We start from the raw sequence: 15338 nt of genomic DNA, 5'->3' as shown, positions 1-15338 counted from the left end.
TCAAGGTCAGCTCACCCCAACCTTTGGAAATGTTTCTTTTAAAAGAATGAGCTGTGAGATTTTTGGAGGTAATAATAAATCATAGGTGCCTGTTTAAAATTTAATTTTTAATTAAAATTTAAAGATTTTATTAGTGACAAGGGAAAGCTACCCAGTTAGATGATCAGAAAGCCCTGGGAGGTCCCTGAGTCACATTCTTATGCCCTAGGGTCCCTTCTAGAGTACAAATACCACTCTCTGGGTACCAGTTAGGTTTTTGGGAAAGGCAGAGAATCCCCACGCCCCTGGAAGTGAATGTAGGCTGAAACATCACAGAGATGAGGCTCTACCTGGAAAGAGGTGCTATCTAGAAAGCTAATTGAGTTCCTGGGGGCTTTATTAAAGGATTTATCTCCACATACAAAGAGTACTCTGTCCCCACGGCCAAGCAACACATGTGTGTTGGACACCCTGAAGTGTGGCTGGCCTAGCTGCACCTGCACATGTGTGCCATAGACTCACTTTCTCTGTATCCAAGGAAACTGCCTAGATTACACCTTCTACTCCCTGTCCATTTTATCAACCATTTTCTTCTAATTATAGTTCATTAAATAACAGATTTTACAAGCAGGGACAGCTGGACCTAATTTCCATCTATGTTGTGGAATGCCAGTGTGCTCTCATTATTCACTGGCCCTGGAGATGAGTGAAGGCTGAAGATTTAGGTTCAAAGAAACATCATTCGTGCTAATGATAGAATGAAAAGTCGATCTGAGCACTGTGTTTTCACAAAGGGAAACAGAAGCACAAGTGTTGGTGTGCCCCCAGAAGAGGGAGATGGAGGTCATCGTCTTGCTGTCCTCACTGGAGCAGGAAGGAAAGACAGGAGGCTGTGCTGGCAGCCTTCCAGAGGCTAATGATTTGCCAAGTGGCAAAGTACATACTGGTGTGAGTCAGTTCCAGTCAGTTTTGTGCATTTGTAAATTATTTGTGCACCAGAGTAGCTGAAGATCTCTTTCCAGTGCATCACTATCGATATTTTACCCTCTAGCATTAAATTAAAAATGAGAGAAATTTTATACTGTCCTTCAAGATATTGACCTTGGTTGAATAAAATGTGTAGGAGTTATTTATCTTCGTCAGAACTTGGGAATTTCTAAATAAAATATTTACCAGCACAGGGGGAAAAAAGTGAAACCACAGGCACTCTTCATCCCAAGCTTTCTTGCTCTCAGTGTGTGTATGAGTTACTCTGGAGTCACGGCAAACTGAAAAAAAAAAACTGAATTAATTAAAACAGCTTTGCCAAAAGTTGTTCATCTTAAAATATGTGGAAACAGCAAAAGTGACAGAGTCAGGGTCATTTGCAGAAGTCATTTTTTTTTCTTACCATCCTGCCAAGGTCAATAAAATGCATTAATTTGTAATTTTGTTATTTACTGAAAGAGGAAGAATAAGAATGTGAACCAGAAGTGTAGGCAAAAGTTTTCCTGTGTCTCACACAGCCCTGCAGCTGCTCAGTCCCAAGTAAACACAAAGAGCCTTATATTAATTACAATCTGTATGGCCTATGGCTCAGGCTTCTTGCTAGCTAGCTCTTTCATCTTAAATTAACCCATTTCTATTAATCTATATGTTGCCACATGGCCGTGGTGTTACTGGTCTGCTGGCATCTTGTTGCTCCTTGGGGGGCGGGCTGGTGTCTCTCTCATCCCACCCTTCTCTTTCCTATATCTCTGCTTGGATTTCCTACCTGCCTCTAAGCTGCCTTGCCATAGGCCAAAGCAGCTTATTTATTAACCAATGGGAACAATATATATTCACAGTGTACACAAAGACATCCCATAGCACAGAGGTGCTGGAGAGATCACTTGGTGGTTAAAAGCACATACTGCTCTTGTAGAAGACCCAAGTTCAGTTTATAGGACCCTTGCCCTGAAACTTGTAGTATTTATAACTCAACTCTAGGGGATCTGATTCCCTGTTTAGACCTCCACAAGTATCTGTAGTCACATGTATATACCCCAGCATAAACATACAACCATACACATAATTAAAAATAAATCCTTCTTTTAAAAAAGGATGTGAACAGAAAAAGTCTAGAAGATTTCACAACCTAACACACACCACAGCCTGGAGACAGATTACAGAACCAACTCTGAAAGTGACAGAAAAAATTTTTTAAAGCATATACACCTTCAAATCCTGACAAATGAACACTGTGGTAGATTGAATAAGTATGACACCTATCCCCATATAATTGAATGCTTAGTCGCCAAGAATTGAACTACTTGAAAGGATTAGAAGGATTAAGTGGTATGGCCTTGTTGGAGTAGGTGTGGCTTTGTTGGAGGAAGTCTGTCACTGGGGTTTTGAGGTTTCAAAAACCATGCCAGGTCTCTTTCTGCCTGTAGATTAGGACGTAAAGCTCTCAGCTACTTCTCCAGTACCATGCATGCTGCCATGCTCCCTGCCATGATGATAATGGACTAATATGCCTTTGAAACTGTAAGAAAGCCCCTAATTAAATACCTTCTTTTATAAGATCTCCCATGGCCATGATGTCCCTTCACAGTAATAGAACACTACAAGGACAAACACGAGTTTGGTGGAAGAGATGACAGGGTCTCCATTTCCAGGAGCCGCGTTCTTAAACATCCCCCACCCAGTGGCTACCAGAAGCCCCAAATAGTACTTGTTTCAAGTTGAGTTGGAAATGTTCTCTGCATGTGTTTGAACTCTTGGTCCCCACCTGGTGGTGCTGATTTTAGAGGCTGTAGAAACTTTAGTACTGAAGTCTAGCTAGCAGACTTGAGTTGTTTGGGGTAGGACTTAAAGGTTACACATCTGCTTCTGGTTCTGGCTGAGATCTCTGTTTCCTGATCTTTCAAGATGTAAGGAGCCACCACAGCTCCGCACACTCCCGCCACCATGAGCAGCCCCCACCTGGTGCCTACAATGATGAATTGCAATCTCCTGAAGTCTTGAACCAAAGTAAAATTCCCTGCCTGGAGTTCCTTCTATCAGAGACCTTGCCACAATGATTAAAAAGTTGCTAATTTAGTACTGAAATCTGTGCATCTGTGTTTTCTCCAGTATACGCCATACAAGTACTCCTATACAAGTTTATGATAAACTTACATTTTTTGGTTTAAGGGAAGCACTTTAAGGTTTCTTATTGTCACATTTGAATTGCCAATATCACTAGTCTTCTACTTTGGAGTCACCGTTAAGTAAAATAAGGGTCATGGTGGTGCCAAGACAGTTGATCTAATAACAGATGGCTTCTGAATGACTACTAGCAGGCAGTGTAGGCAGTGTGTAGACAGTGGACAGAATGATGTCTCACATCCTGGGTAAGATGGAGGAGACAGTGTATGATTCCATCGAGCTGCATAGATTAGTGGGCAACTTAAAAACCTACAAATTTTTGACTTCTGAAAATGTCCAGTCTTTATGTTACAGTGAACCACATGTAGCTAAGACCCAGAAGGTAAAACCACAGTCTACCCCAGTTGATGCAATTAAATTCCAAATAAAACTAGAAGAGGAGCCTCCTTTGAGGAGAGCAGTGTATTCTTACACTCTCCATTAGTCCCTCCAGCTCCTTGAGTTGGATCAGTGCATTGAGTTGATCTCCCCTTCTCCTGCTCATACCCTCCCCTCCCTCCCTCCCCCCTCTCTGTCCCTATCTCTCTGTCTCTCTGTCTCTGTCTCTCTCTGTCTCTCTCTCTCTCTCTCTCTCTCTCTCTCCCCCTCCCCCCACTGGTTGCTTCACCATTCCTGGAGAGCATATCTCTCTGGTACTTTGGGGTGTCTCTAGTCTGGGTTGTGCCAAAGAACACTAATCCTGCATTTATCTGCCCTCTCTCAAAGCTGGCATTGGCTTCCTTTCTATTCTAACTCACGGCCTCATCTTTTCTCATGGACTCTTGTCCTCTTCTGACAGGAATTCCTATCCCTAGGCCTTCCCTCTGTCTCATACTGGACAGGTGTCCTTGCCCTACAGACATGATTCTGTCTCTCTCCTATACACCCTCCACCCATAGCTCCCTGTACTTCCTAAAGGGCTGTCCTCTGTGCTGTGAGCTTAGAGACCTCCCAGAACCTACCCAGCATGTTTTCTCCCTGATGGTACCCATACACAGACCCACAGCTACCACATACTTTTTGCTTTTGGTCCTTGGTTCCTGCCCTTTTCTGTAATGCCTCCATCCCTAGCCCTGCCCAAATTCAGAATTGTTTATTCAAGGATATACATGGGAAGGTACCATCAAAATCACCTCCTCTATTCCTTGGCCCCTTTACTGTGGGGTCACTGGCCCTGTTCCCTGTTCCTCCTAGATGATGGCATCTGGCTTGTGAGTGTCCCTTCAACAGTACTACCCAGTCCTCAAGGTATGCCCAGGACAAAGACAGCCAGAGAGGAAGGAGGTTGGGTAAAGCTGAGATTCTGCACTTGAGAGAATCTCAGGAATTGTGGTGATTCAGGGTTTCTCAGGGTAACTCTCATTCTCAGATAGCTTGCAACATGGTGACACTATAATACCAAGATCCTAAAACTCTAGCAGGGGGAGCAGGGAAGCCCTATGAAGCTTCTTGGATTCCTGACTTCAAGTGACATTTCTGCAACTAATTGGCCTTGTCACTTTGGAAGATTCCTTTGAAAGTCCATTTCCTCATTTGGAAACTGGAAGTGGTAGCCTCTGATTTTTATCTTAGTTTATGTGGTAGTTTTGAGGCTGAGGAAATGTTATTAATTATGTTGATAAATAAATAATATCCATCTCACACTGATGGACTCCAGTAACTGTCCCCTGTTCTCAGCCACCTCAGTCACACGGGAACCCACACACGGGTGTGGGGTCACAGTTTCACTGACCGGGAAACTACCTCCTAGGTACACAGTCTCCAGGCTGCCCAGCTCAGCCATGCACTGTATTTGATCAGAACCACACCAGATTCATGGAGTAAATTTCCAGAAAATTTTCCATAATTTAAAGACAATCATGGAAGAACAACTGACAGCAGAGCAAGTAACAAATGTCAGGAACATTGGGAGCAGTTGACAATGTCCCACTGCCTGACTGCGGGCCAGTAAATGGAGGAGCCAGAGTCTGAATTGCAAAGTGATATCTATGTGTCAGGGACATTGACCATCAACTTAGCTCCAGCCTGGGCTGGCACAGGTAAACAGGCACAGGTCTTCAGGGCTTCTTTCCAGATTGGTGCACTTCACCTCAGAGACTGAACAATACTGAAAGTGTTATCGCCGCTGACAATAAGCTATGATTAAACATAGAAGTACCTTTTCTAACAGTATAATACATCACATCCCACCAAGAAAGTTTTTATCCTAACCTGGGCTTCTCATGGCTCCATTGCACTGGTGGGTAGTGCTCATCTGGAGGCCCACGTTCCTAAAATGTCAAATATGTTTGAAAAGTACATATGACACTCCTGGAGAAGACAGCCTAGCTGATGTGGGGAAGGGGCAGCAACAGTCTACAGTTACAGACACTATCTGGCTTTTCCTGCTTTTCTCAAAACTAGTTTTGAAAAGAATTATCTTTATTAAATAAAACTCAGGCCTGTCAGACAAATTTGGAGGAGGTTGCTATGCCCCTGCTGTCTGTCTTTCTAGTCAGTTGTAGATTCTCTTTCTTAGCAAGTAGAAGGTGGCAGCACACCACCCACCTGGGACACATGTCTGAGGGGTCAGCAGGAAGTGGCAGTCACAGAAAGGCACTGGGATCACCATGAATGTCCTGTTCAACAGAGACCAAACATGGCTGTGGTCAACAACACCTGCAAGGCTGCAATTCAGAATGGCCCTGCTGACAGAGTCTGCTTGGGATCTAGGCGGAGCAGCGGGTGTCATGACTTGGCCCTTGGTTGAACCAGAGATGTTCTGGGAAATGTTCAGATGCTGTATTTGGACCAAGACTGACTCCTGCTCCAGAGACTTACACTTGATTCCTGGATGGGGATGCTCTTGGCTGAGATTTTGCATGGAGCAACTCTCTTGTGATAGTCTTTTCAAAAATTTTTGATGTGGCTTCAATTTACCATGCCAGGAAATACCAAGTCTGCTTTGGGATCTGTGCCTCAATGTCAGTGGCCATCTGGCTTCTTCTTCTTCTTCCAGTGTGTCATGCTGTTATTGAGTAAATTGTAGGAATTTGTAAAGCAATTTTCAGTTCCCATAACAGCTGCTGAAATGCACATGATGTGGACTTTGTGGCTTTATTCTTCTACTGTCCCCTTGAGAAGGAGATTACTACCAAGAGCATGCACAGATTGAAGTAGAGTTTTGTTAAGCTTGCAAGAATCTTATGTTTGTTCTAGAATATTACTTGGTCTTCTTCTCTTCTGAAGAAAAATCATACCTAATAAAAAACATCCTGACTACCACCTCATGGTATGCGGAGAACAAGTGGGTGGGTTGACATCGGGCAAAGGAGCTAGGTAACTCATGGATCCTACAAACAACCAGGATGGGGCCAGCTGTGTAGCAAGTACAGAGCTTCACTATGAAACCCCTTTAGCAATATAAAGAGAACCCAAAGCATCTGGAGTATCTTGTTTATTACTCAGACAAAAAAAGAAATCATGCAGGTAAAATCAAAGTTAAGCTTCACCTGCATGCAAAGGAGGATCTTACATGGGCAGAAAGAAAAAAGAGCCCTTTATTCACAGGCATAAGGAGGTGGAGGACAGCTTCCAAGTACAAGGGACCCCATCCCCATGTCTTTTCTGTCTCTGGCCAGGTATGACTCCATGGGACTCACTTTCCAGCTGGCTTGTTTTCTCCTTGTACCAGCAGCACAAATTCTTAGTCATTCCAAAGTGAAAACTCCTGTCCCATTCCCAGTCACCCTCCCATGGTACTCTGGTTGGTTCAAGGTCCTGAGCCCCAGGACAGGAGTAGTTTCTGAAAGGAATGGACAAGATCACAAGAAAGGCGTTTGGGTGGAGTCTTTTGTAAAGGAAGGTAGAGGCTGGATTTGAAATATGGAATCCTTACCTTTAAGAAGAGAAATGTCTTAGTAAAACTATCAGGGGTTCATGTCGGGGGAGCTTCAGCACCCATGGAGAGCTCCATCCCTCCCCTAGGGAGGGGGGCTGACTTCCCATCCCAGAGGTCCTGCCTAGCCAGGCTTCAAGGAGCACAACTGGGAAACCGACAGGAGCTGACCTCCTGAAAATAACGAAGCTTTTTCTGTGGCATTGTCTCGGCAGTTTAGAATATGACAGAATTTTGCTGAAACTGAATAAATAGAGTGTCAATAATTGAAGTCACCTTAAGGGAATTGTGCTGTTCTTCACCACATTTGGAACAACACAGAAGAGGAAAAAATAAAAACACCAATGATGCACTCAGAACATCTCTTCTGCCTCTTGGATGGATTTGTATCCCAAGACAAGAAGATTGATTTCCCCAATAACAGCATGACATTTGAAGACTGTTAAACTTCTGTTTAGTCTTGAAAGTTCATTGCTGTTTTGGGCTGGGGACTTCACGTGGAGAAGTATGTAACGAAAGGAATAATCCCAGAGACTAGCAGGACTTGCATTTGATCCCAGAAGCCATGGTAGAAGAGAGTTGGCTCTGTAAACCTTTCCTCTGATCTCCATTAGTGTTTGAGAGCTTCAAGGTGGAGAAGTAAGGACCCAGGAATTTAAGGTATTTTTCATATGCTCTGTGGTGGTGAAGCCCACAATCTCCTAAAGAATCCTGTTCTTGAGCATCATTTCTTTCTTTTGCTGGCATGACAACTGGATGAGAAGGAACCAAGGTCTCCCCCTATGTGTGCTGCTCACACAGTAGGGCTCTGGTTGTTCTTCCAAAAATGCCCTTTACAAGCCACACATGGGAGAGTGCACACTTGCAACCAGGGTAAGCAAGCAGCTAGCTCTGCTGCCATGGGACCCTCATCTAAATGTCACTGTTAGCCCTGGCATTTCCAGCTTATGGTGAAGACATAAATCATAACTGTGATCTTCAGGTCTACCTAAGACTGAGCACAAACTAAGGAAGAATGCCACATAAAAGGATTGCATGTTACCCTGTATGGAATCAAGGAAACATATCCTGCATTGTCAGAGTATCAATACAAATAACAGTATATCCATCTTTATAGATATATGTTGATTGTGCTATGCTGCTTTTATTTTAACGCTACCTGTTTCAATTTGTATTTGTATTTGAGGAAAAGTCTTGGCGTATACAAAGAGCTGAGTTTGCTAAAAGTTGCCACAGTGCATCTTCCTAGTGACCACAGTCCTGTTTCATTTCCCCTCAGGAGCTGGAGTTCCAGGACTTGACGGCAGTCCTCCACTGTATCCACTCTTTCATCGCTGCCAAGGTGGCCTCCTTGGACCCTGTGTTCATGGACAGCCAGAGTATGACAAGAAGATACATGTGCAACAGCTAAAATGAGTCTGGAGAGTGCTACAAGCAATTAAATTATTTTCTTAAGAAACAAATCTTTCCTGCACAATGTTGCAACTTTGTGTGGTTTTATAATGAGCCTATAGTTGTGATACCAATAAAGACATCACTAGTTTCACAGATGGGTCAGACTGTTGAATCTGACAGTGGGGTACAGATTTGACCAGGCACAGTGGTGGTGGGAACTCAGGGTCCTCTGAAACCATCCCATCCCAGCCTTTCTCAAACAGACAGTGATGCAACACCACAGTCTACTGCTTGCATTCGTGAAATCCAAATTTTATTTTTGCAAAGAACCTGGTAGGAGAGTAGGAAGCCACCACTTACTCTTTCTTAGAAGGAATGGGCTTCCCACAGGCGCGTTGGTAACTCTCCCTTTGTCACAGGTGGGACTGGCATTTGGGTTGAGAAATGAATAGGGAGATGAGAGAATTTTAATTATTTAGTTTTATATTAAATGCTTACATGTTTGTTATGTAATTGAATTATATGTCATTTAAATGTGAAATTCTATTTTTTCCTAATTAATCAAATACAGCACATGCTTTGGTTTCCTTGTCTTTCATATTGTTTATAACTTCAAATCTGGGACTTTTCTATTTTCATATTAAAAAAAATTTAATGGAATTCTTGAGTTTCCTTTCAGAAATTCAGGCTGTGGTTAGGAAACGGTGTGACTGTGCTCTTATTTCTCGAGGCTTCTAGAAAAGCGTGAACATAAACTATCAGACTGAAGAGCACAGAAGCCTAAGGAAGCACACGGGCCCTGTGGGGAGCAGAGAAACATTGCTGGGGTCTAGCTATCCTTCAGACCTTGAAGCAGCGAAGGATTTGGCAATCAGCCACAGACCCCTGACTGCCATCCACCCATGTTTATCTGATATCTGAGAGGAAGGAAATGGTTTTAACATATCAAATACAGTATATGTTTCTCTTGTTGAAATTACAACCTCCTTACCCAGTGTATATCCATCATGTATATAGAACATGTGTTGTACATGGCACCTCTCTGAACACTTAAGTTTTCTCTCAGACTATGGAAGCAGAGTGGTCCTCCCATTCTACCCTACAAATTGTATCCATGGAGGACCAGACCGCATTGTCTATGTGGAGGTTGATTCTCATGTTTCTACTCAAACTTCTGTTAGTAGGAATGTCTGTAGCAATAAGAGTTAAGAGTTTTGTGAACATTCACTCAGAAAAAAGAATGATAAATTCCTTCTCTCCAAATCCTCTTTTGGGACATAATCTCAAAGTTTAACAGATTTTCCTTATTAAAAAAAAAGAAAAAGAAAGAAAGAAAGCCAGCCAGGCGGTGGTGGCACACGCCTTTAATACCAGCTCTCGGGAGGCAGAGCCAGGTGGATCTCTGTGAATTCAAGGCCAGCCTGGTCTACAGATCGAGATCCAGGACAGGCACCAAAACTACACAGAGAAACCCTGTCTCGAAAAATAAAAAAACAAAAAAAGCCAAACCCACTCAAAAATGGAAGGTATTCTGGACTAGAGTTGAGGAAATGGGGAATTTTTTCATTTTGTTTTTATGAAAAATATCAGTATCAAAAATGGACCTTACTGGGAACCAGAGAAGGTCACAGCATTTTCCCCAGAAGATTATAGCCTAAAGTGTATTTTTACATTTATATGAATGCATAGCTCTTTCTGAAGATGCACATTTTAAAAACAACCAGACGCTCGCTGCCTTCTGCACACTATTCAGGTGCCAAGTATTGCACCCTGAAATGGCCACAGGCACATTTTTAGCCTGGGCTCCTACAGATGTCAAATTGTTCACCATTCTCAGAACAACATACGTCCAGGATCTTAGTATCTGCTTCTGCTCAGCCTTTCACAGTGGGGATTGGGTCAGAAATTGTTTTATTTTTATTTGGATTATATAGTTAATCTTAAGATCACCTCGGTTCTATATTTCTATTAGAAAATGACAAAAATCACTGTGATCTCTGATTAGAGGCCATTTGTGGTCTCCCACTGGGTCCTTGAAGCTCAGAGCTCACTTAGGTACAGGTAAAATTAGTCTTGGGCTCTCGCTGCCAGGGTGAAGACACTGAGGCTTATGAGGTACTTCATGAGACTGGCAATGAGGCAAGCCCAGCATCCCCAGTGCTCATCACATCCCACTCAGTGTTTGTAGTCCTACCAAATAAACTGTGTAGACTCTAAAATGATAGCGGTAATTATCTTATAAACACGATCATTTATGCATATTATGTCTCATTTGAATAGTAAGAACAGAAAGCTTTCTATTAATGAAATGTGAGTAATGGTGAAGAATCTCATTTTGAAAATTATTTTAATCCAAGTTATCAACCCTCATTTAATTTACAATTCAAATATGGGCAGAAGATTATTCCAAGTAGATAATTCCCACCATTAGTAGCATTTCTTGATAATTGTTGATCTTGATATTTTATTTGCAGACTTTCTGAGGAAGACTAGGAACACCAATGACCCTAAAAGACAAAGAAGTGAGGTTATAAGTATTTCATTGTGTGTGTCATGGAGAGTGGTACCCAACCCATCTAGGTGCCTTGTCTTCAGAGTGGGCTTATGTGGTTCATGCACAGCACCTTGGATTTTAACGAAGTGAAGCTAACAGATGTGAATGAACTCTGTCATAGAGGGGGAAATACTTAAGAACCTTGTCTCTTTTAGAAAAAAAGGCCAGGTGAGACACAATTTCAGCTTAACACTATGGTCTCAAGCCAAGGGGTAAAAATAGGTTTCAATAAGCATTAACTAGATTTGAAAAGAGAGAAATATATTAATTTCATGGTGTGTTCTGATAACTAACACTTGGCATATCAGGGTTAAATTTTAGTAAGAGTGATATACATAACAAATAGTTTTGAACACTGGGAATTTTGCAGGGCAGTAGGAGATACTCAGGATGGAACCCAGGGCTTTGTTCATTCTAGGAAAGCATTCTGCAATCGAACATATCTTCAGCTCTCTTTTTGCATCTTATGTTGAGGCAAGCCTTACTCAATTTCCCAGGCTGGCCTTGAGCTCACTCTGCAGTCCTAGTGGGCTGCATTTGCCCTGCCTCCACCTCTCAAATAGCTGATATTACTGGTCTGTACGATCAGACTTGACTTAGAGACAGATTTTAAAGTTCCACATGAATTTACTCTCATTTTGCTATCTGAATTTTGGTGACCTCTGAGTTCATTTTGGTATCTCCACAGCATTTGATTACAAAAAATGAAAGGAAAAATCATCTTGAGAATATCAGCAGGTCACTCAGAATCTCTTTCTGTATTGCTTTGAATTTCTTTTTGAGTATGTGACTCAATCAACTAATACCTTTTAATAAGCCTTGAGTTCTCATCTTTACCTTGACATATTGTTTCGGCAATTAGGATTCATTTGTTTCTTTCTAGGTGTCTTGGCTCTGCTTGTTCCTCTCTTCACTCCAGTCTTTTCCATTGGATTGTTTTGGTGTACATTAATTTTTTTAGCCTGTTTGTAGCTTGGAAATTTTTTTCTTTCTCCTTCAACTATGGCAGATAGTTTGAGTTGTTACAGTAGCCTAAGTTGGCAGGCATGGTCTTTTTGGACTTGGAGTGCTACAGGCTCCTGGATTTCAGAGTTTCTACTAAGAAATCAGCTGTTCTGGTAGGGTTTTCTTTACATGTGACTTGCTGGGGTTTTTTTGTTTGTTTGTTTTCTTTTGCAGCTTTCAATTTACTTTCTTTGTTATGTATACTTAGCATTTTAACTATGATATGACTTGGGGAGTTTCTTTTATAGTCTTGTCTATTGGATGCTCTGTGTGTTCTTGTATCTATGTGGGTGTGTCTTTCCTAAATTTGGGTAAGATCTGGTCTATGCCATTGTCCTCAGATTTTTGTTGCTTTTCTATGCCTATAATTCAAAAGTTTGGTGTTTTTTTCTTTTCACTGTGTCCCACAGCTCCTGAATGTTTCTTTTCTGTATTTTTCATACTTCTTGCTTATGTGGTAAGTAATTCCAGTACTTTTTGCCTTCGAGACCTGATATTCTGTCTTCTATTGGATCTACTCTCCTGAGTTTCTAATTGGGTTATTGGATTTTTCAATTCTATCTTCATTTCAACGTGAGTTCTCTTCAATGTTTCTCTTTATTGAATTCAGTTTTCTACTCCTGGATTGCTTTTATCATTTCATTCAACCTTATGGCTGTTTTCTTGGGTATCACTCAGGCACTCTTTGAATTCATTCTCTGTAAGTTCATTAAGTTGTTTGTGTTTTCTTTAAATTCCTTAAAGTCTTTGATGAAATTTATGATTGTTCTTGTAATATTTGTGTCCTCTGATTCATCTAGGTAATTTTCATTGAAGTAAACTTTTATAGGACTGATAGTTTGAGGGGGAGTCATATGGTTTTGACCTTTCACACTGCTGTATTTTTTAAATGAGACCTGAGCATGGGGACCTTTTGGCTAGTTGTGTTCTGTTGTGGACACAGCAGACTGGATTGTCACACGGGATATGTATCCTGGCCCAAACATGAAGCTTTGGAAGGCACAGCTTCTGAGTTAACTGAAGCACTGTGTGTGGTACCTGGGCTCTACTTGAGGACTGGGGTAGGCATAGAAGCCTTTGGATTAGGAAGATGAGCTCAGCAGGCTTGGGCTGGGCTGGCCTGGGAGATGAAAATGACAAAGGGCTTATCAGGGCAAAGTCTAGCAGACAGAGTGTGTATCCTGTCCCAAGCCTGGAGACTGGGAGTGCACAGGTATAGGTGAGGCTTCTTAGACTGGACTGGGACACTGGGTATAAGACCAGGGCTCCATCCTGTAGCAAACTTTTTAATCATGATTGATGTAGAGTGCCTATGCCTATTATTATTGTAAAAGCCTTTTGTCTCCTCAGAAAGGAAGATTGTGTTTGAAAACTCTTAAATAGGAGCTGGAGAGGTAGCTCACTGGTTAAGAACACTTGTTACTTTTTCAGAGGATGAGCAGTCAGTTCCCAGTACCCAAGAGCCTGTAAGTGCAGTTCCAGAGAGCCAACACCCTCTTCTGGCCCTCATGCACATATGTATGTGTGCTTACACAGGCACACAGAAACATACACACACACACACACACACACACACACACACACACACACACGAGAGAGAGAGAGAGAGAGAGAGAGAGAGAGAGAGAGAGAGAGAGAGAGAGCGCAAAAATAAATTCCTTTTTAAAGAAATTCTTCAATATGCCTGATTTTATGGAAACTTGGTGTGTCCATCTGTCACACACACCCCTTCCTACTGCCACTGGTTACGTTCAGGACCTGGGGGCAGGATAGCCTTGAAGAAAGACAATAGACCCCATTTCTCAGAGCACTTCCAATCTGTCTGTAACTAAGTCCAGGTACTTCTCTCGGGACCACGGAGGAAACATTTGTCCCCAGTCAACAAAGACTGGAAACACAGAGACAGATCCTGAGGAAGCTCCAAGGAATCATTTCTGCACTGTCGCTGCCAACCTTTGTGGACATCAAAACCCAGCTTCAGCATTCCAATCTGGACTGAAGATCAGTTGCTCTCTAGAATCTCCATCCTTTGGGATCAGATTAGGGCTGTTGAGGCACCAGGCTTATGAGGCTCATGGACTAAGCCGCTAAGGGTTTCTCAGCCTTTCCAGCATGCAGACTGTCATTATGGACCTACCCAGCCCTTGTGTAAGCCAAGCTAATACATCCCCTTTGTAATATGTGCTCGCTCTATCATTTCTGTCCCTCTAGAGAACCCTGACTAACCCAGCAGTGAAGACATCTAACAGAAAAACTGCATCTCTTGACAGAACAGCATCAGCATCGTTCTAAAAGCTGAAGAAACTTAAATGGTTCTGCAAGTGAGTGGAAAGCCAAATTCATATCTCTACATTTAAAAATAAATCTCCCAACAGCTTTGGCAGTATGACAGCAGTATTAAAAGAACAGTGCATGGGGAGGCAGTGGAGACAGCTTTAGTGAACACTTGACTTTTAAAAGAACTATTTTATATTTGGAAGTGGCAAAATAGATTCCACAGGATTTGGCTGGGTGAAGGATGGATATTTTACTGGTTCCTAACTCTTATATTTTCACCAGAGTAACAGCTAGAAAATTTAAACAACATGTATTTACCACCATGAAAAATGTTTCTCTTGTGATAAACTGTTCATTTAAAGCTGAGATTCAGAGAAAATGCAAGGCTTGGCATACACAGCCAAGAGGGAAGACACCCCCCTTTCAGGTAGATTTGTGGCTGTTCTTCAGCTCAACTTTCAGATCCAGCAGGGAGGAGAGTGCACACACAAGCAGGTTTCCTTTGCGGGTTGTTTTGGGGGAAGATTTATAGGTTCTACCAGAATCCTGGGGCAGGAGAAGAGGGGCTAGTGACTTTTGTATAGCCATGACCAAAATGCTAGATGTAAACATCATAAAAGCAGGTCATTTCTTTGACTCACAGTTTCAAAAGGTTTTAGTCTAGGATAGCTTAGACTATGCATTTGGGCATAACATCGTGGCAGTGGGAAGGTGTGACAGAGGAGCTTCTCCACCTCTTGGTAGCCAGCAAGCAGCCTCGAGTTTCGGTTGCTTTTCCTTCCCCACCATGATGAACTATAGACAGTGAGCTAAAATAAATGCGTTCTCCCATAAGATGTTATAGTCAGGGTAATTTATCACAGCAACAGGAAAAGAAACCAAGAGCCACCAAAGGTTGCACTTCCCCCAGATCAGTGTGTCTGGAAAGCAGTGCAGGAATGGAGCTGTAGAGTGGCACCCTTGTTTAAGCACAGTCACTAAGAAAATAATGAATTCCTCTGGATGTGTCCCCATTGACTTTAAACTTAGGACACACAGAACTTGTATGGCTGTCTCTACTATTTTAAATTGGTTGGTGTTTTTAGTGTGAAGGGACTAGCA

The 15338-nt window shown here is 42.2% G+C and overlaps 1 protein-coding gene across 3 annotated transcripts in view; it reads left to right on the top strand.

Moving 5' to 3' along the window:
• The window catches only part of Sntg2 (syntrophin gamma 2), a 199746-nt gene extending 190562 nt beyond the window's left edge, over positions 1 to 9184 (top strand). Inside the window, exon 16 of one of the 3 annotated variants that reach the window (XM_076559662.1) lies at positions 8286 to 9184. In XM_076559662.1, coding sequence (XP_076415777.1) covers positions 8286 to 8417 — 132 coding nt within the window. In that variant the 3' untranslated portion in view covers positions 8418 to 9184. The remainder of the gene's footprint in view (positions 1 to 8285) is intronic. The other 2 variants (XM_016008086.3, XM_006989783.3) reach the window with 2 other exon arrangements.
• Positions 9185 to 15338: the final 6154 nt, after the last annotated feature.

This window comes from Peromyscus maniculatus, chromosome 22 (assembly GCF_049852395.1).
Source record: "Peromyscus maniculatus bairdii isolate BWxNUB_F1_BW_parent chromosome 22, HU_Pman_BW_mat_3.1, whole genome shotgun sequence".
NCBI lineage: Eukaryota > Metazoa > Chordata > Mammalia > Rodentia > Cricetidae > Peromyscus > Peromyscus maniculatus.
The sequence above is the reverse complement of the archived record's forward strand: the minus strand, read 5'-3'. Positions and strand labels throughout refer to the sequence as shown.